The sequence below is a fragment of the Siphateles boraxobius genome, unplaced genomic scaffold, assembly GCF_051911475.1.
Source record: "Siphateles boraxobius isolate OS27281-9 unplaced genomic scaffold, OSU_SipBor_1 12, whole genome shotgun sequence".
Lineage (NCBI taxonomy): Eukaryota > Metazoa > Chordata > Actinopteri > Cypriniformes > Leuciscidae > Siphateles > Siphateles boraxobius.
This window is the reverse complement of record NW_027508722.1, coordinates 26,871,899-26,896,603: the sequence shown is the minus strand read 5'-3', so window position 1 is coordinate 26,896,603 and position 24,705 is coordinate 26,871,899. Positions and strand designations below refer to the sequence as shown.

Here is a 24,705-nt window from a genome sequence, read left to right as displayed (position 1 = left end):
CACACACACACACACACACACACACACACACACACACACACACACACACACACACACACACACACACACACGCTATCTTAATCTATAGTTCTATAGTCCATATGGGAACAATAAGCTTTGTATTAAAAAATCCTGATGAGAGGATAATTCGAGTAAAGCTGCAATAAAGTTCAGGGTGCAATATCATGCATCAGCCAATCTGTCCAATGATGAAACAACAGTACCTTTTACATAGTCGTTCTATTGCAGTGTCTTACTCAGCAATTTTTCATTACCCAAAGCCATATTACCTCACGTTTGCACAATGAAATCTGGGTTGTGAATTTTCAACCTTGCTAGCCATCACCTGACACCACCCCACACACCCGTTTGTTGGTATTAAAAAAAAAGAAGAAGGGGTAAATCAATATTACAAATTGTTTAAGATTACATTTAAATGAAATATCAGAAATAAGTGGTAAGGTGGGCTAGTTTTTTTCTCTGGTTGGGTTTTAGATAAATTTCTGCATATCTCACATAGCTTAAAAACTTGGCAATTGATGGAACATTGTTATTGTCAAATAAATTGTATGTCGACATTTTGTGGGCCTTGGGGCCATTGTCACAATTAAACCTGTCGTGTATAGGCTTTTCTGTAAAGTAAACAATTAAGAATATTTTATAGTTTTAGTGTGTTACCCAAAATCTATAGCAAAATATAAGATTGAAATTCTCACTTTGGATGCCAGAATTATTTTTTTTTTTAATTATTATTCTTGGTTTTTAAACCAGGCAGTTAAAACCAACATATAAAACTACTGTTAGAGAAAATACACATTTGTATAAGTAACTAGCCTACTACGTCAAATCTGCAAAAGCCTACAAGCACTGTGACAACTAGCCCCGGTCTCATTTTTCCTTTTTCCAACCATGGGCAAGTTACTTTGAAACAAAGCGTGAAAATATTACGTAAATCCTATGATGTTCTGGCCCAGATAAGATTTGCCAGGCTATTATCGACTTTTACAGCTAATAGTTTGGCGATAACGAAAAAGACGCCACCGCTGTGACACTCTCGCTGAGTAACGTCTTCCTGTCTGTGATGCAGGCAGCGCGTGCACTTGTTGAGTTCAGCGCTATTTAAAGGGGAAGGAACATGGCACACGCTTTAGTCAAACAGGAATCTGTCGAGTGGGAGATGCAGAAGTCACCAGACCAAACCAAGACCTTTGTTTACACCAAGAAGAGGGGGTATGATGTTACACGCAACCCCCACCTGAATAAGGTAAACATTTGTTGGTTTAATAACTTTTTTTGACGTTTTTTTTTGTAAATAACATTTTGTGTTGACTGTTTGCTAATACGACAGCAGGGCAGTGGATATCAGTTTCGAGAGGAACTATAATTAGACTTAAAGGGCCACACGCTTGCTTTGTTTGCGGTTGCTGCTTGTTTTTAAAGCAAGTCCGTTAGTTTACATGTGCTCTTGGCGTGGGCCGTGACGTGCCACCTTCAGGATCAGCGCACTAAGTTTTCTTTTAACAGTCTACATTTACCAGCTTTAATCCGTATACGAATCCTATTAGTAAGCCCCATATTTATCTATAAAACAAAATAAAGAATAAGAATAAGACCCATAACCTGATTTTTATAATCTTTTGGTAGATCAACAAGCAGCCTCTGTCCAAGGTGCTGACGAGTGGTTGCTGTGGCATCACCTTAAGAACTCGCACTGGATGCGACCATGATGCTGCAAAATATTCACTTTGTGTGCTTGAATGATCGTGCTATCAATTGAGTTAAAAAGTTAAAAAAATGTTTATAATAACAGAGCTATAATCTCATTTTCTAATGCAATTTCTTAAATTGTAGTTAAAATATTCACTCATTGGATCATGAAGTGTGTAGCTCTCCAGTGTTCCAATAATTACAGGTAATTTGTTAAAATAAAGTAAAATAAAGTTTTAGCCCTGCCTTTCCATCTGCTAGTTAAGTGGTAACTTAGACTATGTATATTGTTACAGTATACAGGCTTTTTTTTAATTAACACTTTCAGGTCACTACAAAAAATGCTTGAGAAAAAAAATTCTAGTGAGTGAAATAACATTGCACCTTTTCTCATCCTGACCTTGAATGTAAACATTACTTACCTTGAGCAATCGATTGGAATGTATGTTTTTGTGGGGGTGATGTTTTGATTCTTAATCCTAAATTCCTAAACCTCCTACCAATTGATTGAGAAAACAGTTAAAGGAGTAGATCAATGTATGCCCCTTGGAATTTATTTTCAGAGCATTGTTATTTTTATTTTTTATTCAGGCATAATAACAAAACAAAGTGCATCACCAAATTTAGTGAAATACTACAAATAAATCAAATAATTTAAATAAATTAATTAATTGAAATATTTTTGCCGTTTCCTTAAAAAAGTCAAATTATAGGCCTAGGTCTTATAAATAATGCACAATATATCATAATACAGTAAGAGTAAAAGCTCCATTAGAATATATTTTTGTCTGATATTTTGAGATATTATTTATCTCTCTGTCTGCCATTAGTAGATTGACATTTCCGTTATAATTATTTGGAGTGTTTTCTCCACATTCCGAGATGATTTTTCATCTCATTTTCATCCTCTGAGACAGTGAACAGAGATTTTTCTCAGCTACAGGTTGCTAAATTTTAGTCTACACATTTGAAGATTATGAAGTATGAGGCAAATTTTTTCACTTTAAATGGGCTTGTAGAAATCAGAAACCATGTTATTAGCGACACCGGTGGTGTCTGCAGCAACTTATTGCTCGTGCTACTCGCACTCGTGCACATGTGACGTACAAGACACTGAACGGCCCTGTCCCAAATGGCGCACTTCATGCGGACTTTCGGTCTCGTGGACTTAAATTGCGCGTGCTCGCCGAGTCTACGAGTCCGTAGGCCGTCCCGCTTAGCATTTTAACGCTCTGAAGTGTGCTCAGCAGCGCCCCCTTTGTACCCTTGAAGCGGTCTTCCGCGAAGCCCGCATAGATGCAGGTTCCACGCACCTTAAAGGGATACTTCAGCTCTGGGAAGATGAATGTGTATTTAATAGTGATCATTTATATAGTAGAAATGTGAAATTATTTTTGAAATTGAAGCATTCTAGAGTGAGAAAAGGCAGAAAATGTATTTTTTACTCATGTGGCTGAAAGACAACAACTCCCAGAATGCACTTGCTTTGCTCCCTAACCACGCCTACCGGTTACAGGCGGCAGTATCCGAAAAAAAATTCCACACATTCTCTAGGCTAATACATACTCTAGTAACAGTAAAGGTTTATAAAAAGAACCACAACCAATGTGAGTTATAACTTTTAATTAAAAATATAAAGAATATTAACACTTTTACACTCAAAGCTCTTCCAGAGCTTCAGCTGTTTCCTTATTCACAATATTGCCCGTCAGGAGGCTGGATATGTCCGTCTTATATCCTGGACAACACAGGTGGACAAAACAAGACGATTGCCTTTACTATGTCCCTCGCCTTGCAGGACCCATTCCATAAAGTGACGGTAGGCTGTTAGGCGTCGGCGATATTTTCTACAAAACAGTAACGTTAAGCACAACGTTAGCAATGCGAACTATTTGCACATACAGTATGCTAGCATAGTAAATATAACAACAACAGCTCAGCTGACTACGCGTGAAGAACATTGTGATAATGCCGAGAGTCCAAACTCCAAAAGTCCAAACTCTGTTCATTACGTCTTAGTAAAAAAAAGAAAAACAAACCAAATACTCACTTTACACTAAGCCGTCCATTTGTCCCTGCGGGCTTTGGCTGGCGTTTCCAATTTCGTCCAGAAGAAAATGACATCACTGAAATTCGCGACAGCAATAGGACTCTCTATCTGTTTCCATAGGCGCACAGCGAGAGCACTGACACCACCAGTCCGCCCCAGCTGGAGTCTGGCCGGGCTCGAGTCAGGTCTTGCTCCCCTGCTGCAGCAGCTGCTCCGGCCGCCTCTTGTTCCTCCATCTCCCGAAACTGTTCGTCGCTGTATTGCGGCTCGTACAGGTAGCCGCGAGCATCAGATTCGCGCAACAGATCTTCGAAATCCCCTTCTGCTATTTCAACTTCAAAACTCGTAAATCGTGATTAGACTACTTTACAAACTTTCTACACAGAGCAAGAGCCTGTTAGCTTAGCTTCAACAGAAAGATGGCTGACACTATCTTTACTTTCTGTGAGTGAGATCCCGCCCCATATGGGCTTGGTGAAAACATGCGGAACTAGCTACTAGTACTGGCTGTAGTTTTAAGCCTCTGGCCCAAAAATCCTCCGATGACGCAAAATGATGATTTTTGCGTCATCGGAGGATTTTTCCCAGACTAAAAATACATAAATCTCTCATATCAGGGGGATATGAGGGGGGGAAGCACGGTAATTCAAAAATACTACTGGTTTTCTACTGATGCAAAGCTTAATGCTAAATCCTGAAGTATCCCTTTAACTACCCAGGAATCAGAAAACGGATGGGAGGAGATTTCGGTAACGGGCTGTTAACATGGCTTTATGATATAGGCTTACATTTTACCAGTTGTTACTTACAGTTTATACAAACATTATCGACCAGTGGTTGATATCTCAAACATAATAATAGTGTGTTAAATAATACGAAGTCATTATGATTCATTACATAAACAGAACCGAATGTCATGGCTTAGCTGAGTCATATAAACGTAGTATGAATATTGAAACCCATACATTTTTCTTAAACTCATTTACATTTTAATTTTGTGTTAAAATTGAACATTATGTATTATTATGTACAACTGTATTCCCTGAGTAGGGAACGGAGACGTTACGTCGGATGACGACGAATTGGGTTTCGCTTAGAAAGCCTATAAACTTCGAGTATTAGAAAACGAGCCAATGGCAAAGAAATGCCATGGGTCTGCAGAATTTGCATATGCCAGGTGGCATATACAATTATAGAACTTTAAAAGCAGGCTGTGTAGTTCACATGGACATAAGATTTGGGAAAATAAAATAAATCCTGTTCTCGATGCTAAAGACTGTAATTTTTTTAATGATATTTGTGATATTTTTCTAATAAAGGTACTGAGGAGATGACCTTTAAGTTTATTCTGCTTCGACGTCTGAGCTGAGACCTTCTTCCTGTTTCCGGCGTGACGATCGAGTCCTTCCAAAAATACCTCTCAATGCGCCCTCGCGGACTCGCGCTAAGGGCCCTATAGGTCTGCACTACATGACGTCACCGAAGTGTGGACTCTGAGGAAGTCCACAAGTCCGGAGTGTGCCATTTGGGACAGGGCCGTTAAGACCACGACTTCCTCACGTCACGACTAATGTTTTTCTTTCTTTCTTAGCATTGTAGTTAAAAGAAGTTGGAAATTCTTTGCTGAGATATACAGTTAACTAAGATCCAGATGCCATTGACTGCCAAGTTTATATTAATATGTAAATATGTTCTACGCACTTTTCTCTCAATAACAAAATAAACACAACAAAGAATGACAACAGTGAGAAACTATCAGTTAAGAAAGCATCTGATCATAGCGACATGGATATGTTTGCACGAGCTCTTCAACTCACCGGCATCATTTCGACAGATGAGGTAACTCAAATTAGACTGTTATGATAGTTTGATTATAAAGTGTATTTGAGAGCAGACTAAATAAATCTGACTATGTGAGATAGTTAATCCCTTTTTCTTTGCTTGACAATTTGACTTTACATTATGGCTCTTTCGGCATTATCCAGTAAATATTATAAACTTCCATTTCATGTGTTTATTGGATGGAAGAGAGGCTCTGGTGAGCGCGCTTAAACGTCATTTCCCCTCGTGCCCTTTATATTACAAATCAGTCTAACTTACACAGGCAGGAAGTCGAGAACGGTTTTGTTACAAGCTGTTCACACATTAGCAATAAAAAAACAATTAATATATGGAAATTCTTGCATTATATAGCCCATTTAAGTAGCATTTTTGCTCGTATCCCTGCTTCATTTTAGAGGACAATTTACTTTTACAAAACTTTACTTTTTAATCTAATTAATTTGCAGTATACTTTATATAAATTTGTTATTTACTTACTTGCCTTTATATTTATTAGAGTTAATCTGTCCCTGTTTGAACCTCAGTTGTAACTCACTTTCCCTGACCTTTGGTTAATTTCTCTTTGGACTTTTTCAGTCTTCTGCTGCGTGTGCCTGCACTCTGCACTTTTGTTTTCATTAGGGTGGACTTTATGTCTTCTTGAACCCTTTCATCAGTTTCCCGTTCTGAAATGAAGGACCATATTAGTCTGATCAAACGTCACGTCTTTTGGCACTCTGCCACAGGTAAGGTAGGCTACTGATGACAACACAGCACGCTGCCTGTCGTTAAGGTTAATCATTTCTAATCTGCACAAGAGATGCCACAGAATGAAGTCATATTTTCAAACCAGGTGCACACTACCAGAAAGTTCTGAAAGGTGTCTTTATGTATACATGAATGCATAGGGTTGGTTTAGGTATGAAGATCACAAGTCTGTGTTGTCTTTTTTTAGTGCACACTCATTTCACAGTCATTTCAGCTATGTTGACCCCAGCTAAAAAATAACATTTTCTTAGGCCTATAAATGACGCAAAGGCACTCTTTAATCAGAACTGGGTATTGAAGTAAGACACTTTCAGTGACCCACTCATTATAGAGGTCATGATGTTGTTTTTCAAGAATATAGGCTGTGTTTTTACACCATGTAAATCTGAAAAGGTGTTTCTGTAACTGTGAGGTGTTAAATATTTATACCTGAGGCTGAGATATTGAGTTCAAAATGCAAAATAAAATAAACTAAGGGTCGGCATATGGCTCAGGGGCATGTTGCTGGCACAGTGTTGATTTCAATGGATTTTCAGTTGATGTGGATTTTGGTTCAGCTGGCTAAATTCACTTTAGATAAACTAACTTATGATCGCATACAGTATGATTTTGAAGTAAAGTGTTTCTTTAGGGGTCACTTTATTACCCTCCAAAGTCCCTTTTCCTGGTATCAAAAAATATTGGATTAAAGGCTCTCATTTATGTGGTTCCTGTGCCTGTGGTGCTGGAAGTTGCCAGACTGGTGCTACAACTTAAAGCTCATGTGGTGCTTCTGGTGTGAGAGCAATTCTAACTCTTTCATGTTTTTATGACGTGGCTTTACAGTTCTCTAATGAGCTCAATTCAGTGTTAATGTCTTGTTTTATAGACAGAGACGTGATTTAATGAGATTAATTAAAAGAGAGGCCTTGGATTTTGCTCTGTCTTTGCTGAAGATGTCAGGAAAATTGTGTGAAATGTGAAATCTCTGCAGTCATTATAAGGAAGGAAAGAGGATTACATAAACATAAGAATAAACCTCCTTCACAAAAGACTGTGTGCAATATTGTAATTAGCACAGTGATTAGCAAGCAGCTAAAGTGTTAAAGGACATTAAGTCATATTCAGGGTCGAGGTCCATTAAGAGCTGGATTGAGAATGGATGCGGAATGCAGAATTCAATTTATTTGAATTTGAATATAAGGAAATAACATTAAAATAAACTGAAATATAAAGAAATGCGATTTTGAGTTTTTTATTTTATGTAGAAAAGTTAATAAAAAATGGACGTTTACTTGATAAACCATTGATTAGGATAGAGAGATAGATAGACAGATAGATAGACAGATAGATTAACATTTTATAGGATTGCTACCATCAGAAGAATAGTCAAGAACTCACTGCACCTTAAAATTAGCCCAAATATATGTGCGTAGACAAAAAGCCCTTTCTAGTAAAGCATTTATTTTGTCTCGCTTCTTTGATAACTTTTTTCTTTGGTGGAGTGTGCGGACGCTCTTGAAGTGCCTCTCTACTTGTTACCATCAGACCAATGTAAATGTTTGACCACACAGTACTTTGGACAAGTGTTTACATCATTGTTTGTGCCCTGTTATTTTTCTGACTATGATGTGTCAGTTGGACATTGCTAAGCTTCATGTTTGTGTAATCAATGGCATAATGTCATCTGTTGGGTTTTAGTTTACGCTTAGATTGATACTCGCTTGTAAATAAAGTCCAACATCGAGCGAAACATTTACTCTTTCATGCAGCCTTCTTACAAAAAAAAACAACCTTCACAACTCATGAACCAAAGCAAGGAAATTAAGTGAGAAGGTAGGAAATGACCCCTGAGAGGAGCTGTGCAAGGCTGTACACTCAGTACTCTGTGGTTCTACATTGGTGCATTGGTGCCTTCCCATGGGCCTGGTGATCACAGGGCTTGAGTGTTCTCACTTTTCCTCACTCTGAGCTGCAGAGAAGCAGAGAGGACAACATGCTAATTGATGCTGTGGGACTGAAAATGTAAAGGCCTCACGTCCACAAGCTGGAGTTTATGAAGCGCCCCACCCCGACATCCCCTCTGACCTCCTTCCTTCTCAACAGCCCTTCCCTGTGTCTTTCTGAGGTGCAGGCAGGATATTATCCCTATGTTTGTGGGAAGCTTTGCACAGTAAGAGACGAGAGTGAGGAGAAAGAGGTCTCTGTGGAGCAAAGGAGAGAAAGAGGGACCTGCCCTGCTCTCCACAGACCTCTTCTGTGTCTCTGCTTTATCTCTCATTAATGACCGCCTGTGTGAATCGAGGCCAACAGCACTAGCCTCTGGCTTCACGCCATGCCAAAGACTGAAAACGCAAACAACGCAGCACAAAACTCTCCTAGCATCCAAGCCGAGATCCTGTTTCACATGGGGAAATGTGCTTTTAGGAGCACAGGTGACTAACAGATGCCTATTCAACTTGCTGTGGAAAACAAGAGCTCAGTTGGAAATGTGGCACCTTCTGGGGTGAGCATTGGAGACTTTAAGGTCCCCTTGTGGTTGTTATTTGTGCCAACTGCCTCAAAGTGGCACTGAGCTATTGTTACAGGGAAAGCTATTTTGGGAAATGTATCTGTTAGCTTTCTCTTTCATTTCAATTGCAGTTGCTACATGCTTTATAATGTTCAGGAAAACTGATGACCACAGAATAAAAATGTTTTTGGCTGCCATGTACAGTAATGTAGTTCCAGCATCTACCAACTTATGTTTTTGGACCAGGCTAACCAGAACATTGACCCCATTGTTATTGATCTTTCTAGGTTGCTTGGCAATCATCAGTTGGCTTTAGAATTCTGATGTCAGCAACCTTCTTTGCAGATGTGGAAAGAATAATCTATATTGGACAATTGTTTCCTATTTTAAACCTACTTTCTTACATCTGCCTCCCTGACACACTTGCTTGTCTTGTTCTGTCACATATGTGGTGTGTTTAATCTCAAAGAGGGTTGAGGTTTTCCATAAAATGGAACTGAACTTTTAATTTCTTCACTTCAAAGTAAAGAAAGACCATATTTTGGTAGTGCAGTTGCATGGTTCAAATTTAATGCTCATTTCCCCTTGAATGTTAAAGGGATACTCCACCAGTTTTTCTTATTAAACTATGTTATTCCCTTAACTAAGACGAGTTGATACATACCTCTCTCGTCTCAGTGCGTGCACTATATCGCTCTGTATTGCCGCAAAACTATGTTAGCACTTAGCTTAGCCCATGCATTAAATATGGGCCAAGCAGAGAAGTGACCAAACACTTCCACGTTTTCCCTATGTAAACACAGTTACTCTCCCGCTTCCTCTCGTTGTATTGACGGAAATGTCAGAGGGAGAGGAAGCGGGAGCCGGTAAGAGAACTTTTCACGAGTGAAGATATTATTGCGCCAAGTCGAAGTGCTCAAAAGCACTTGTTATGGTATTCCGCCATACAATATAGTCATCAATTTTAAACGCTTAGAAAAGCGCAACGGTTTATTTTGTGTCACCAGCCCAGGTCAAGTTACACTACTCGAGTAACTGTGTTTACATAGGGAAAACGTGGAAGTGTTTGGTCGCTTCTCTGCTTGGCCCATATTTAATGCATGGGCTAAGCTAAGTGCTAACATAGTTTTGCGGCAATACAGAGCGATATAGTGCACGCACTGAGACGAGAGAGGTATGTATCAACTCGTCTTAGTTAAGGGAATAACATAGTTTAATAAGAAAAACTGGTGGAGTATCCCTTTAAGCGTGAAAGGTTTGAATCTTGCTTGATTTTGACATTTTTTAATGAACTAGATAAAATAGCATATTTTTGTCAGTACAAGTATATCACTAATATTTGGTTGCACAATTTGACACACTTTCATTGTCTTCAAACATGAATCAATTTAAATGTGTGAAATTTAAGTCTACTTAGCCATTGATATATGAAGAATAATAATTTATTTTTTATTGGCCATAATATAAGGAATTAACGTTCGGACAGACAAATACATGTTGGATATTCAAGCGTTCTATTTTCATCCATAATTTAGCCCTATACTAAATTAAAAATTACTTAATTTGCTTTTGTATAGCAGGTAATTATCAGCCAACTGCCAGCCAATGTAGTAATACTTTAAATAGTTAGTCAAAGAAATATAGACAGTGATATGTTACACTTTTCTGTATGTAATCCAAGTTTTCATTGCATTCAATTTAATTCCACCAAAAGTGTTGGCAGAGACATTACATTTTCGTCTCCCCTTGCCAGATGCTTTCTTTCAATATGACAAAAGAAAATGCAGGTGCTTTCATTTGAATGCTAATGTTTTTTTCTTCAGATGTAGAAGGGAGCATAAAATAAATCTTAATTGGAGAAAAATACCTAGGCTACTTTATGCTGAACCACCATGGGACCTGATTTTAAAATGTTTCATGCCAGAAACGAATGGGTTTGTTTCTGACATGAAAACTAACAGATGTTTGGTTGGCATCTCAGACATTTTAATTAGTTTCACTTCTACCCTATAATATTCTCAGGGAATTGAGGTTGCAAGATAACGTGAGCTTCTGCCACTTTTTAAATGGATTGTGCTGTAAATCACAGAATACTGTATCTGTATCTCTGTAACATGATCACAGGACAGCATCACACCATATGGAAGACCATTTAATGAAGCATAATGTTTACTTTTCCTGTCAGGAAAAAGCCCTTGCAAAGTGTAGCCAACATTTTTTTCACATTGTCACTGCACTGCTGTGTCAATTTGTTTAGACCAGCTGCCGAATGTCTGTTTGGCTTTATTTATTACTGTCATTGGTGTCTGCTACATTGAGGTTTCATGATTGGATGTGAGGTGAAGTGTCCTTGTTATGGTCCTTGTCATGGCACAGCTTGTGTAGCAAGTGGAAAACAACAACAGGTACTCTTTAACAATATTGTTAAATTCTTTAACAGTATTTTCTTCTCTTGGCTCATAATTCTCTAATGTTTGTCAAAATGGCAAAACCATTTGAGATCAATTAAGATAATTGACATCTTCTGTCTAAACAAAATCAAAAGGCAAACCCATCAGTCTCCCATGATTTAGACAAATGGACCCATTTGAATGGACAGTTTATGGAGGAATTTACCTGACAGGCAGATAGCAATTTAGCCTTTATATTGAGGAAGTGAGGCATTTGAAAGATGCTGGTAACCTAAGGAACTGTGGGCATTACAGAAGATAAGGACAGTGCCTATACATGCAGCTGAGATTCTTATAAATGTGTGTGTTGAGTCAGTATGCTAATGAAAGGTTGATGGAACAGACTTCGTTTTGTCTGGACAGAGAGCATCTAAGCTCTCAGGGAGGGTCAGGTGCTGATGTCGGTCACCTCTTTCTAGGTGGGCTCCAATAGTGTGTGTGTATATGTATGGAAACCCAGGTGTGCCCAGGTGCATAGGAGAGGAGACTGACCACCCACAGTGTAGCAGTAAAGCATTCCAGCACTAGATGTGAACGAAGTGGTTAAATGAGGAAAGTGCTCTACTGTTCACGGCGAGATTAAGTGCCAGTCACCCTTATCCAACTCCTCTACACACTTACGACAAGCATGCATGCACAGAACAGCCTTCTGATCGCAATCTCCCTGCTCATTTGTCCTTCACATTTTTCTCTTTGACAAATTGTAAGGTTCCAGACAGTGTTTCAGCATAATAGTATTTCTAACTGAGACATGATGTAATTCATTAGTGTAATTTAGCTTAGAAACAATTGGCCTAGTCTCTGATATTAGAATCGTCTCGGTTACCTATGTAACCCTCGTTCCCTGAGTAGGGAACGGAGACGTTACGTCGGATGACGACGAATTGGGTTTCGCTTAGAAAGCCTATCAACTTAGAGTATTAGAAAACGAGCCAATGGCAAAGAAATGCCATGGGTCTGCAGAATTTGCATAGCGTATCTCCGCCCTACCTCGTGGGTATAAAAGGAAGACACTGGCAACATGCAGATATGTTTTCGCTTCGGAGCCAAGTTAATTCTTCACTCAAGCCATCTCTGCTGAACTGTCAGCTTCTTACAGACGAGCGAGATTCTCTGGTGTTGGTGTGACGGCGATCTCCCGGCGAGTGCGCACTTCCTGCTTATCTGTGATACGCTATGCAAATTCCGCAGACCCATGGCATTTCTTTGCCATTGGCTCGTTTTGTAATACTCGAAGTTGATAGGCTTTCTAAGCGAAACCCCATTCGTCGTCATCCGACGTAACTCGGAGTGACAACGAAAGGGAAACATTTTTACTATCATAATATGTGCAGGAGGTAAATTTAATCATATGTTTATACCATGCGTTTGAACATAAACAAATTTTGATTATTTTTTGGTAAAATAAACATCGGATATCAATTATTGTTTTGGCGACCACAATAGCAAATAATTTGCCATATCTGGGCTTTTTCATGTGCAAATGTTCAGCTAAAAATAGGTAAGAATGTTTCCAGACTTTATCAGGAAGAAACCTGATCAAATTTACTTGATCCTTTTATGCACAACATGGGTCTAAAGTGACCCGAGTGAGTTTTCATTTTCTATATCTTTGCGAGAAATTAATTTAATTCAGTATTCCAGGTATTCCTGAATTAACTTGTTTTAGATCATTACAAATCCTTATTTTAATTTTTCCTTTCTTACTTTACGAATAAAAATTCATTCCCTGTTATTTCAAACATGGCTGAGTGTTTCTTTGCTGAATCTTTGAAATAAATGTATTTTATCATTTATTAATCCAGGTATTCATTAAATATCTTTTTTTTTCTGTTTATTTTTTCTTTATTACCTTATAAACAAAAACAGCTTTAGTATTTCTACTTAAATTTTACACACATGGGTCAAAAATGACCCATATAGGAACCTTTGATATTTGTAAATAGTAGGAACATATTTATTGCAGAAAAATTTTCACCTGTCACAGACAACTCAACACGGCTGCTTTTATATATTTCATGCATGTAATCACAGAAAATATTTTATATTTTGTGAAAGACAACTGGATATAATTGAACGTTTAGACTAAGGTTACCTTGACCTTGAAATCCATTACTAGTGAGAAAGAGAAACATGTCCAATACTATTAGCTAGCTTGCTGTTGACATTCTATACTATATAATGTTAGCTAGGTCAACAAAATAAAAGTTGAAATAGAACGTTATTATAGTATATACAAGTATATATTGTCGCTGTCTGGCCGAAACCTTGTATCTCCATATTTCGTAATTTTTATTTGTTGTCATAAATCAATGCTATCGGTCACCCTTTACGTCTGTCAGTGGACACTTCCCCAGAACAAGCCATACCGCCTGTCATGATGAATCCATCCAAATTGAGGGAGAAGCATAGCTCAGAATTTGGATTCAATGGTAACATGAACATGGTAAGCTATGTGTCGAAGAAGGGAAAGGCTGTTCTTCTCCTGAGCACCATGCATGATAAAGTGGATCCACCAAAAATTGGATGATAACAGTCCAATACTACAATGTGCTGGATGTTGCCACCCTCAATGCCTACACCAACTTCACTGCACAACACCCTGGTTACATGGGTGGTGTGACCAATGCACGACGGCTATTCATCAAGGTGGTGGATGGTCGAGGAGCTAGTCATGCCCCATATGAAGAGGCGCTTGGAGGGCACCTCCAAAAAATCCCAGGATGTTGTTCGGAAAAAGAGTAGGGGTTTAACCCCGGCATCCTGGCTAAATTTGCCCATTGGCCTCTGTCCATCATCATGGCCTCCTAATCATTCCCATATACTTATTGGCTTCATCTCCTCTCCACCAATAAGCTGGTGTGTGGTGGCGTTCTGGTGCACTATGGCTGCTGTCGCATCATCCAGGTGGATGCTGCACATTGGTGGTGGTTGAGGAGATTCCCCCCTTCCATGTAAAGCACTTTGAGTTTAGACAAAAGCGCTTTATAAATGTAACGATTAAAAAACAGCCACCACCCGGCCACTGGAGAACATCAGCAGGAGAGTCAATCGAAGAGTGCAAACTTGATGTATTAATGCAACACTATGTTGTTTTTCAACCTTCATTATATATTTCCAAGACCCTTGAGATGGTACATCGACTTACAATAGGTTGAATGACACGTCTGCCATAGCCTGACAGTGTCTGTATCGCTTTTACTGGCACTATGTAACTTCGGGTTTCGGGTAGTAACCTGAGCACAAAAAAAGCTAAAAAATTTGACTGCTTTACGGCATACGTCACTTCCCCCACCACCCCAACTTCCTCAAATTCTGATGTGAGAGCCCAACTACCGTTTGATACCCGTCTGTATGTTGTTGTCATGGCTGAAGCAACAACTAAAAGGAAGAAGGCAAAGGTTTTGACAGAGGAGACTAAAAGAAGGAAAAGGGAGAGTGATAAATTAAAAGGTCGGACGAGGATCACTATTGGAGGGAGAGCAAGACAGTTTGAAGACGGTGAGAGTGTGCGCGCGCGCGACCGGCTCTCTCTATCCTCGTTCTTTCAGTAACATGCACCCTGTCACAAGCGCAGCAGTCAGTCATCTATAAAGTGTTTATACATTTTTTAATAGATCAGGGAGTCAGGGAGCTGACTACCGCGCGAAATGTAAAAGGCTGCATAACATAACATGGCCTGGCCATGTTACGGAATCTATCTGGTCCTCCATTTATCTTCATGAATCAAGTAATGCTAGTAGAGTAGCGAATTATCAATCTGGTAGCTACACTAACATGCTAGTTTACGATGGTTATAATAAATAATCTTTCAGGATAACTATCCTAATGTCTGCAGGCTGATAATCATGTTTGTTTATTTATTTTTCCGGTGAAAGTGTCTTGCCTCAGGCTATAATGCAAATCGATGTTCAAATTTGCAGATTAATCTATGGTAGCTTGATATTATAATATTGACGATATATGAATATTACCTACCACACAAACAATGAATTGAATTAGCATATCCATTATGTAAAACAGTAGACAATAGGCTACTATAATGACGCTGGCTTGTAAACGTGAGCTACGCGATCTTTTGACATTTGAAAAAATTAAAACCAATGAAATTATATTCATATGACATGCTGAAATATATACCAATGTACCTTGGATGAAGACATTTCACACGCAACGCTGGCAGTCTGCCCGCGAGAACTCAGTATCGACAGTATCGGCTTATCAACAAATGCACACTGTATCGCCTGGTGTAACCATGACATATTTTACGACAGTAGTAGAAGACAATACTGTTTCCCAACTGTAGGGGGACCTCGAGAGCAAAAACCGCAAAAACGACATAGTGTTGCTTTAACACAAAACCTATCTATGTGATCATTGAAAACAAGATATTTTGAATATTCATAAATCATGGAATTCAAAGATCATGGAATATTAAATGCTGAAATAAAGTGATTTCAAAAGATGAAAAAAATAAAATAAATGCCAAGCCATGCATGAAATAACATAGGAAATGAATACTGGTCTTTATAGACCCATGTTGTGCATTAGAAGGGGTTTGCATATCTTGTGCATCAAAGGGTTAATTTGATTTTGGTGTGGTTAAAATTTAGTTCCCAGAAAATTACAATTATTTATAAAGTGCACATGAGGCCAAATAATTAGCCCATCTTATGATTTGGGCACAGTTATATAAAGTAGCCTAAGTTCTCCCTCAATATGATGCACTCAAACGGAGATAGGCCCGTAGCCGATACTGGTAACGTGTTGTGCTCATACTCAACCATAGACAGTTGTTGGCTCCACGAGGAAGGATTCTTGGAGACCAAACATCGCAACACTCTCTCCAAATCCTGGTTGGCTCTCTCGGTTTGACCATTGCTCTGGGGGTGAAACCCAGAGGACAAACTAACCGTCGCCCCCAGTAACCTACAAAACTCTTGCCAAAATTTGGACACAAATTGGGGACCCCTGTCGGAAACCACGTCTGTCGGGAGGCCATGTAACCGAAAGACGTGATCTACGACTGCCACCGCCGTCTCCTTAGCTGAGGGTAATTTGGGTAAGGGAACAACATGGGCCGCCTTCGAGAACCGGTCCACCACAGTTAAAACCACTGTGTTACCCTGAGAGGGTGGGAGGGCGTTAACAAAATCTAGAGCGATATGGGACGAGGGTCTCGAGGGGACCGGCAGTGGCTGAAGTAACCCGTCTGGAGGTCGATTGGAAGTCTTACCAGTGGCACAAACCGAGCAAGCCAAAACAAAACTGTGAATGTCCCGAGCCATAAGTGGCCACCAGAATCGTTGCTTAACTAAAAACTTAGTCCGATTAACTCCTGGATGGCAAGCCACGTTGGAACCATGACCCCACTGAATAACGTCAGACCGTAATCCCTCCGGCACAAATCGATTCGGTGGGCAACCGGGCGGAGGCGTTACCCCTTCTAGGGCTTTAGTGACCCTCGATTCGACCTCCCATGTGAGTGTTGAAACAAATAGGGTTTCAGGCAAAATACACTCGGGAGTATACGGGCGCTCGGAAAAATCAAATATACGGGATAGTGCGTCGGGTTTGATGTTCTTAGACCCCGGCCGATAGGACAAGGAAAAATCAAAACGACCGAAAAACAGAGCCCACCGAGCCTGCCTGGAGTTCAATCTTTTAGCGGTTCTAATGTATTCGAGGTTCTTATGATCGGTCCAGACGATAAAAGGTACCCCCGACCCTTCTAACCAGTGGCGCCATTCCTCCAACGCTAACTTAACAGCCAACAACTCTCTGTTACCAATGTCGTAATTACGTTCGGTGGGTGATAGTCGATGTGAAAAAAACGCGCAAGGGTGCATTTTGTCGTCCACAGGAGAACGTTGGGACAGCACTGCACCTACTCCCACCTCTGACGCGTCGACCTCCACCATGAACTGACGTGAAAAATCAGGGGCTACAAGGATGGGGGCTGAAACAAAGCGGCCTTTCAGTTTAGTGAACGCAGCTTCGGCTGCGTCCGACCACCTGAACGTAGATCTGGGGGAGGTCAAGGCAGTCAGAGGTGCGACTAGTTGGCTGAAGTTGCGAATAAAACGCCGGTAGAAGTTGGCGAACCCCAGAAACCTCTGCAGGGCCTTGCGGGAATCTGGGTTTGGCCATTCCACCACAGCCTTAATCTTCTCAGGGTCCATACGCATTCCTTCAGACGACACAATGTAACCTAAGAAAGGGACAGACTGTGCATGAAAATCGCATTTCTCCGCCTTGACAAAAAGCCCATTCAACCTCTGAAGCACTCGTTGAACGTGTTGCACATGTTCCTGGAGAGAAGAGGAAAAAATCAATATGTCATCCAGGTAGACATATATGAACTGATCGATCATATCTCGCAACACGTCGTTGACCAGTGCTTGGAAAACCGCTGGGGAGTTGGACAGTCCGAACGGCATGACCAAGTATTCAAAATCCCCCCTGGGGGTGTTAAAAGCAGTTTTCCACTCATCCCCCTCCCTAAAGCGAACCAAATGATAAGCGTTACGCAGATCCAATTTTGTGAAGATGGACGCTCCCTGTAATCTCTCGAAGGCTGAAGACATCAACGGCAAAGGATAAGTATTCTTTACCGTGATGTTGTTCAGCCCCCGGTAGTCAATACAAGGTCGCAGAGAGCCGTCCTTCTTCCCCACAAAAAAGAACCCCGCCCCCGCTGGAGAAGAGGAAGGACGGATGAACTTGGTTGCTAGAGAATCAGAAATGTATTTCTCCATAGCCTCTCTCTCCGGAATAGAGAGAGCATATAACTTGCCTTTAGGCGGAGACTTACCTGGCAGTAAATCTATAGCACAGTCGTAGGGACGATGCGGTGGTAGAGAAGCAGCACGAGACTTACTGAACACTTCCTTCAGGTCCAGGTACTCCATGGGCACGTTAGATAGATCCCCTGCTTCCTCCTGTAACACAGACATAGGCACAGACGAACAAGCAGACACAAGACAAGACTTATGACACTCCTTGCTCCACTCCAGCACGGATTTGTGATGCTCTTCCACTCGGGGATTGTGTTGGATGAGCCAAGGGTGTCCCAGGACAACAGGTGACAGGGGTGAGTCCATAATATAAAATGAAATAGTCTCGGAATGGTTGCCAGGGTGATGAGGGTGACGTCTTCAGTAGAAAGGGAGATGGTGGGTAGTTCTTGTCCGTTGAGTGCGTGAACAGCGATCTTGTGAGTGAGTGGTTTGCAGGGAATCTGAAACCTTTGAGCAAAACTGTAGTCCATGAAACTACCTTCGGCGCCTGAATCCAGTAGTGCGTGACAGTCGTGCTGGTGGACTGACCATCTTAGTCTTACCGGGAGAAGGGTGGAGGTAGATGTCACAGCTGATGAGGTCTTCCTGGCGGAGATCCCACCCGATAGTAGCCTCAAGTTTACTACCGGGCTGGGCCTTTTACTGGGCAGTTGTGGGCAAAATGTCCTGATCCTCCACAATAGAGACAAAGGCCCTGGGACCTCCGCCTCTCCCTCTCCTCCCGGGAAAGCCGAGCTCGACCCACCTGCATGGGCTCCGGATCGTAGTTGGGGCTGACCACGTCCCTGCCACTGGACCGAGGAACATCGATACCTACGAAGGTACGGGTGGACTGGGCTCGACGTTCGACTCTGGACAAACGAGCGTCCACCCGCAGAGCCAGGTCTATCAGTCCATTAAGGGTGGTGGGTAGGTCCAGGGCGTAGATCTCCTTCTGGATGTGATCAGCCAGCCCATGCAGGAACATGTCCCACTGCGCCTCCTCGTTCCAGCCGCACTCCGCCGCCAAGGTCCGGAACTCGATCGAAAAATCAGAAACAGATCTTCCCCCCTGTCGCAGCTCTGCCAGAGTTCGGGCTGCCTCACGACCCGAAGCAGCCCGGTCAAACAACTTCCTCATCTCGGCGGCGAGGGTCTGGAACGAGGCGCAGCATGGGTTTTGGTTTTCCCACACCGCCGTCCCCCATAAAGCCGCTCTCCCAGTCAGCAGGGTTAGCGTGAAGGCTACTTTGGCTTGTTCTGTGTTAAACGTGCGAGGTTGCAGTGCGAAGTGCATGGAACATCGGGTGATGAATGCTCTGCAATGATTAGGATCTCCTCCATAAGCCTCGGGTACAGGTAGGCGTGGTTCTGACTGGGATGGGTTGTCTGGTGGTGTGGGGGGAACGTCCGGTGTGGGCGGCGCAGTGGGAACATGCAGGTGTTGGAGCTGCCGGGTGAGCTCGGACACCTGCGTCACTAAGGCTTGCACTGCGCGACCCGTGTCGCCGATCTCTCTTTCCTGGGCGTCCATTCGCCGAATGCTGTGGTGGATAAAATCCTCCAATGAAGACGGTGATGCACTCGCTGCTTCCATTTGACGGTCAGATCGTTCTGTCATGTCTGCTGCAAGGAATACTGGAAGCAAAAGCGAGTTACTCTTTTATTGAAGAATATAGTCAGAATAACACGGGAACAACACAGTGCAGCCGATGGTGAGTGACGCAGGGACTTTGATGATCAGGATCCGTGGTTGGTTGCAGTGAAGAGGTGAAGACAGCGAAGACTCAAAACCCAAACGACACGGTGACGAAGACGATGATGGTGAAGACGACGAAGAACTGGAACATCAGGCAGGACAGGATACAGGAACACCAACACCGAGGACATCAAGACAAACGATCTGACAATGATGAGGAAACAGTGGTAAGAATATATAGGGTGATGAGATTGCGTATAGCTGGTGACGAAAAGATGATCAGCTGGAGCGGATCAGGAGTGCCAATCATTCACGCCCACACGCACGTGCAATCATACAACAACATAAACACGAGACTAGAAGAGACCAGAAAATACATCTACCGTGACAATGACCTCTGCAAATTTTTTCTATTTCTATTTTTCTATTATTCTAAAATAACCCACAAAGTTATTTTGGCTGTGAGAAGCAAAGTGGCAATGTTTTGTCTTAAAGGTACAATGCTCAACATTAACTTCTTTATTAAATATCACATTCACATTCATTCCACTTTAAATCCACTCCATGTTTTCTATTTCCGCTCAATGAATCACACCCCAGGGCTGTTATTGAATTGCTGCTGTGTAATAATATGATTTGACAAACCTTGATAGAAGTGATTCAGGTAAATATGCAACAAATAATATAAAATAATGTTGTTATAAATCCCAACTTACTTATGTTTTGATAATCAGTATACAATCATTTGTAGTAGCTGTCCAATCTTATTTATTAATTTTGAACAAGGTTTTTCCTTTGGTTGTCAAATTTGATTTTAAATCCAAATCGTTTGACTTTGTATCTATCTGTCATTATTTAAATAATACGGCTAATTAAATTATGCCAGACCTAATGTGATAAAGTGATGGACAGCTCTAATGATAGCATATATGCTCTGGAATATTTTGACAATTAAAGGTCAACCAACTTATTACACATATCAAGGCTTTACAGAACAGTTAATATTAATGTCAGTAGCTTTGACATAATCAATCTTTTAGGCCTACATATTCTCATGCACTAAAGCAGTTAAAACTAAAGGAGAACTGTGATGGGAATGATCCAATATGTAAAACAACATAAACAGCAACTTACAGTAAATGAATCCAGTTCTTATCAGATTTGAGAAACTCTACATTTATTAAATAATGAGTGTTTTGTGAGGAATGGGTGAGAGTAATCTCTTTTTGAAGGGCTCATGGGATTTTTAATCTGCTCTGAAATTTGTGCTTGCTTGCCTTTAATGCTCAGACTTCCCATGGGGAATGGGGAGAGTGGTCACAGTCTTTGCTCAAAGAAAAGGATTTTTTTAAGGCTCTTAAGTCTACCTCCTTTTTGTCTTTTGTTTTCTTAAAGATGCGCAGTTTTTCACATGGATGGCCACCCTGTGGGTGGGCAAGTGAATGACTTAACTAGATGCAAGGAGGATGTGAATGAATGGTGTCAAATTAAGTTCCCGGCACAATATATTCTCAGAGGAGCGATGCTGATCCTGTGTAGTAATGAGGTTCAACAGTCACTACGTCAGCAATCAAGAGTCAAAGAAATTCAGGTTCATACAAGAAGACTAGAACATGTCCCAAGTCTGGGCCTCTGTGGCACACCCTATTATATGATTGTATTTGAGGGGCTCTGAAGCGCACCCCCTATAGATCTTTTTGGGCCAAACAACTTTTGTACTCTTAAGTCAAACGCCAGCCCAACAGGTAGTCAGCTATTATGGGTTGTTTTAAAACGTATGTCTTGAAAATGATACAAGGGGATTCATCTGATCACCACAAAGCTCGATCAGCATGAAGCCAAGACATTGAGAGTGCCAAATTACAAGCAGATTTTTGGACATGGCGAGGCAACAAATTTATGGACGAAAAAAGGAAAACAGGAAGTTTGTTCTATCTGGTTGAAAATTAAATATAATGCATAAGCACAGTATGGCAGCACAGGCCTGTTTTTATCAAAGACTACTTTCTGTCTCACTTTAGATTTTGTTTGTTTGTTTGTTTGAATGGCTCAACTAACTGGTAAACAGTCTCCAACTTAACTCTCTCTCTCTCTCTCTCTCTCTCTCTCTCTCTCTCTCTCTCTCTCTCTCTCTCTCTCTCTCTCTCTCTCTCTCTCTCTCTCTCTCTCTCTCTCTCTCTCTAAGAGATGGGGGCATGTTTAGCTATACTTGTGTGAGTCTATTGTAAACACTTGATACATTGATCTGTGCTTTTCCCTGCATTAAAGGATAAGAAAGCTCTTATATTTTTAAATAACAAATTAAAGGCGTAGTACCAGTTTATTAGTAGGGGACTGACAGCATAGTTTTACAGTATATAATTAGTTTAATAATTGGGTTAATAATTTTTTTTATAAGCTTTAACTGCATATTTCCCGCCATGCACAGTTACTGTAAAGCCACCAGGGTGGCGGTGGCGCCAGGCCTTGGGCCCATCATCGCTGCTTGCAGCTATATTTATGAATGATTTATATAAATGATTTAAATATATTATTTTTTTTTAAAAATCATTAAAATCAATTTTACTTTTATGCCAAAAATCATTAGGATATTAAGTAAAGATCTTGGTTCATGAAGATATTTTGTAAATTTACTACCAAAAATATATAAAACATTTATTTTTGTGAGTGAATGCATCACAACCGCGAATATAAATGGACAACTTTAAAGTTTGTACCCTCAGATTTCATATTTTCAAATAATTGTACCATGGCCATATATTGTCCTACAAACCATACATCAATGGAAAGCATATTTATTCAGCTTTCATATGATGTGTACATCTCAATTTCAAAAAATTTACCCATGTGACTGGTTTTGTGGTCCAGGATCACAATTCCCGAAGGACAAAATCAAGTCTGCCCTACATTTTTCCTGGCTTTTGAAGCCGTTTAACTCAGATATACGTCACAATAGTAAAGAAAAGACAATCCCAACTTCCTCCTTTTCATTCAGTAACACATGAATCCCAAAGTGAAAATATTTCAAAGCTTTCAGAATAATAAATGTTTTGATATTTATCATATTTTTGTGGTAGATTGAGATCTCTGTAAAAATAATAATCGGCCTTGAGCGTGTAAGTGTCCACTGAGAAATGCCTCTGATCATGGTTATCGCATCAAGAGGGCTCCTACTTTGCCTGTGTATTTGGGTTGTATGTTAAATTACTTTTGACTGATTCTTAGATCAAGACTAGAAATGCAAAGAACCAAATGGCTCAGCCCAAGGTTATCATCTTTAACTTAAAGTAGTATTAACATAAATAAAAGAAAGAAAACTTAGTTGAAAAACGTATACTAAATGTGTCCCTTGCGGCGTCCTTTGGAGGGTGCTCTGGGAGTATGGGGTCCGGGTCCCTTTGCTAAGGCCTGTCCGGTCCTTGTACGACCGGAGCAGGAGCTTGGTTCGCATTGCCGGCAGTAAGTCAGACTTGTTCCCGGTGCATGTTGGACTCCGGCAGGGCTGCCCTTTGTCACCGGTTCTTTTCATAAATTTTATAGACAGAATTTCTAGACATAGCCAAGGGCCGGAGGGTGTCTGGTTTGGGTACCACACGATTTTGTCTCTGCTTTTTGCGGATGATGTTGTTGTGCTGGCCCCAACAGACCAGGACCTTCAACATGCACTGGGACGGTTTGCAGCCGAGTATGAAGCGGCAGGAATGAGAATGAGCACCTCCTAATCTGAGGCCATGGTTCTCAGTCGGAAATGAGTGGCTTGCTCACTTCAGTTTGGAGGAGAGTTCCTGCCTCAAGTGGAGGAGTTTAAGTATCTTGGAGTCTTGTTCACGAGTGAGGGAAGGATGGAACGGCAGAATGACAGACGGATCGGTGCAGAATCAGCAGTAATGCGGTCGATGTACCGGTCTGTCGTGGTGAAGAAGGAGCTGAGCTGCAAGGCGAAGCTCTCGATTTACCGGTCAGTCTAGCTGTTGGTCATGACCGAAAGGACAAGATCCCGGATACAGGCGTCCGGAATGAGTTTTCTCCGCAGGGTGGCTGGGCGATCCCTTAGAGATAGGGTGAGGAGCTCGGTCACTCGGTAGGAACCCATAGTAGAGCTGCTGCTCCTCCATATCGAGATGGGCCAGCTGAGGTGGCTCGGGCATCTGTTCCGGATGCCTCCTGGACGCCTTCCGGGGAAGGTGTTCTGGGCGCGTCCCACTGGAAGGAGTACCCGGGGAAGACCTAGGACACGCTGGAGGGATTATGTCTTTATTCATTAAAATATGAATAAAACTGAAATAAAACTGGACAAGATAAAATCTTTGAACCCAAATAGTATATTTAGTGAATAATAATAATACAGAATATTTACAAATAACATGGAAGAACAAAAGAAAAGCATAAAAAATGAAACAAAAATACTAAAAATTGACAAGACGTGAGCATGAAACCAAACTAAAAATAGAAAGATGAAAGATGCTGGTAACCTAAGGAAGTCTATAAAAGCTTTCCAAGGTTAAAAAACAATGTTGTGACTCTCATGTGAGAAAAAGGGCAATTATTGTACCAAAACATATTGTACCAAAGCAGATTGTAGTGACAGATATGATGTTATGCACATTTGTGGACATTTGCATTAAATTGTTTTTATAAAATCTGAAAAACAGTAATTAATTTCACAACTTCACGTTACTGTAATCCCTGAGCATGAGATTCAGCATTAGACTAAGGTTTGTAATGGTAACTATTATAAATAAAAAGGTGTCATGGGAATAAGCGGAGCAGCAGTTTTTAATCTTGGTAACACTTTATAATAAGGTTTAATTTGTTAACAGCTAACTAGTTACCATGAATTAACAATGAATGATACTGAAGTATTTAAGAATTTATTTATATCAGTCAATGTTAATTTCAACAATACATTTTTAAAAGTCAAAATGCTGTCTGTTAACATA

At 40.8% G+C, this 24,705-nt stretch overlaps 1 protein-coding gene across 2 annotated transcripts in view; it reads left to right on the top strand.

The window, feature by feature from the left end:
* Positions 1-1,096: 1,096 nt before the first annotated feature.
* Positions 1,097-24,705, top strand: part of me1 (malic enzyme 1, NADP(+)-dependent, cytosolic) — a 107,944-nt gene continuing 84,335 nt past the window's right edge. Inside the window, exon 1 of one of the 2 annotated variants that reach the window (XM_077217094.1) lies at positions 1,097-1,264. In XM_077217094.1, coding sequence (XP_077073209.1) covers positions 1,136-1,264 — 129 coding nt within the window. In that variant the 5' untranslated portion in view covers positions 1,097-1,135. Of the gene's footprint in view, positions 1,265-5,324; positions 5,597-24,705 lie in introns of those variants that run through there. The other variant, XM_077217103.1, reaches the window with a different exon arrangement.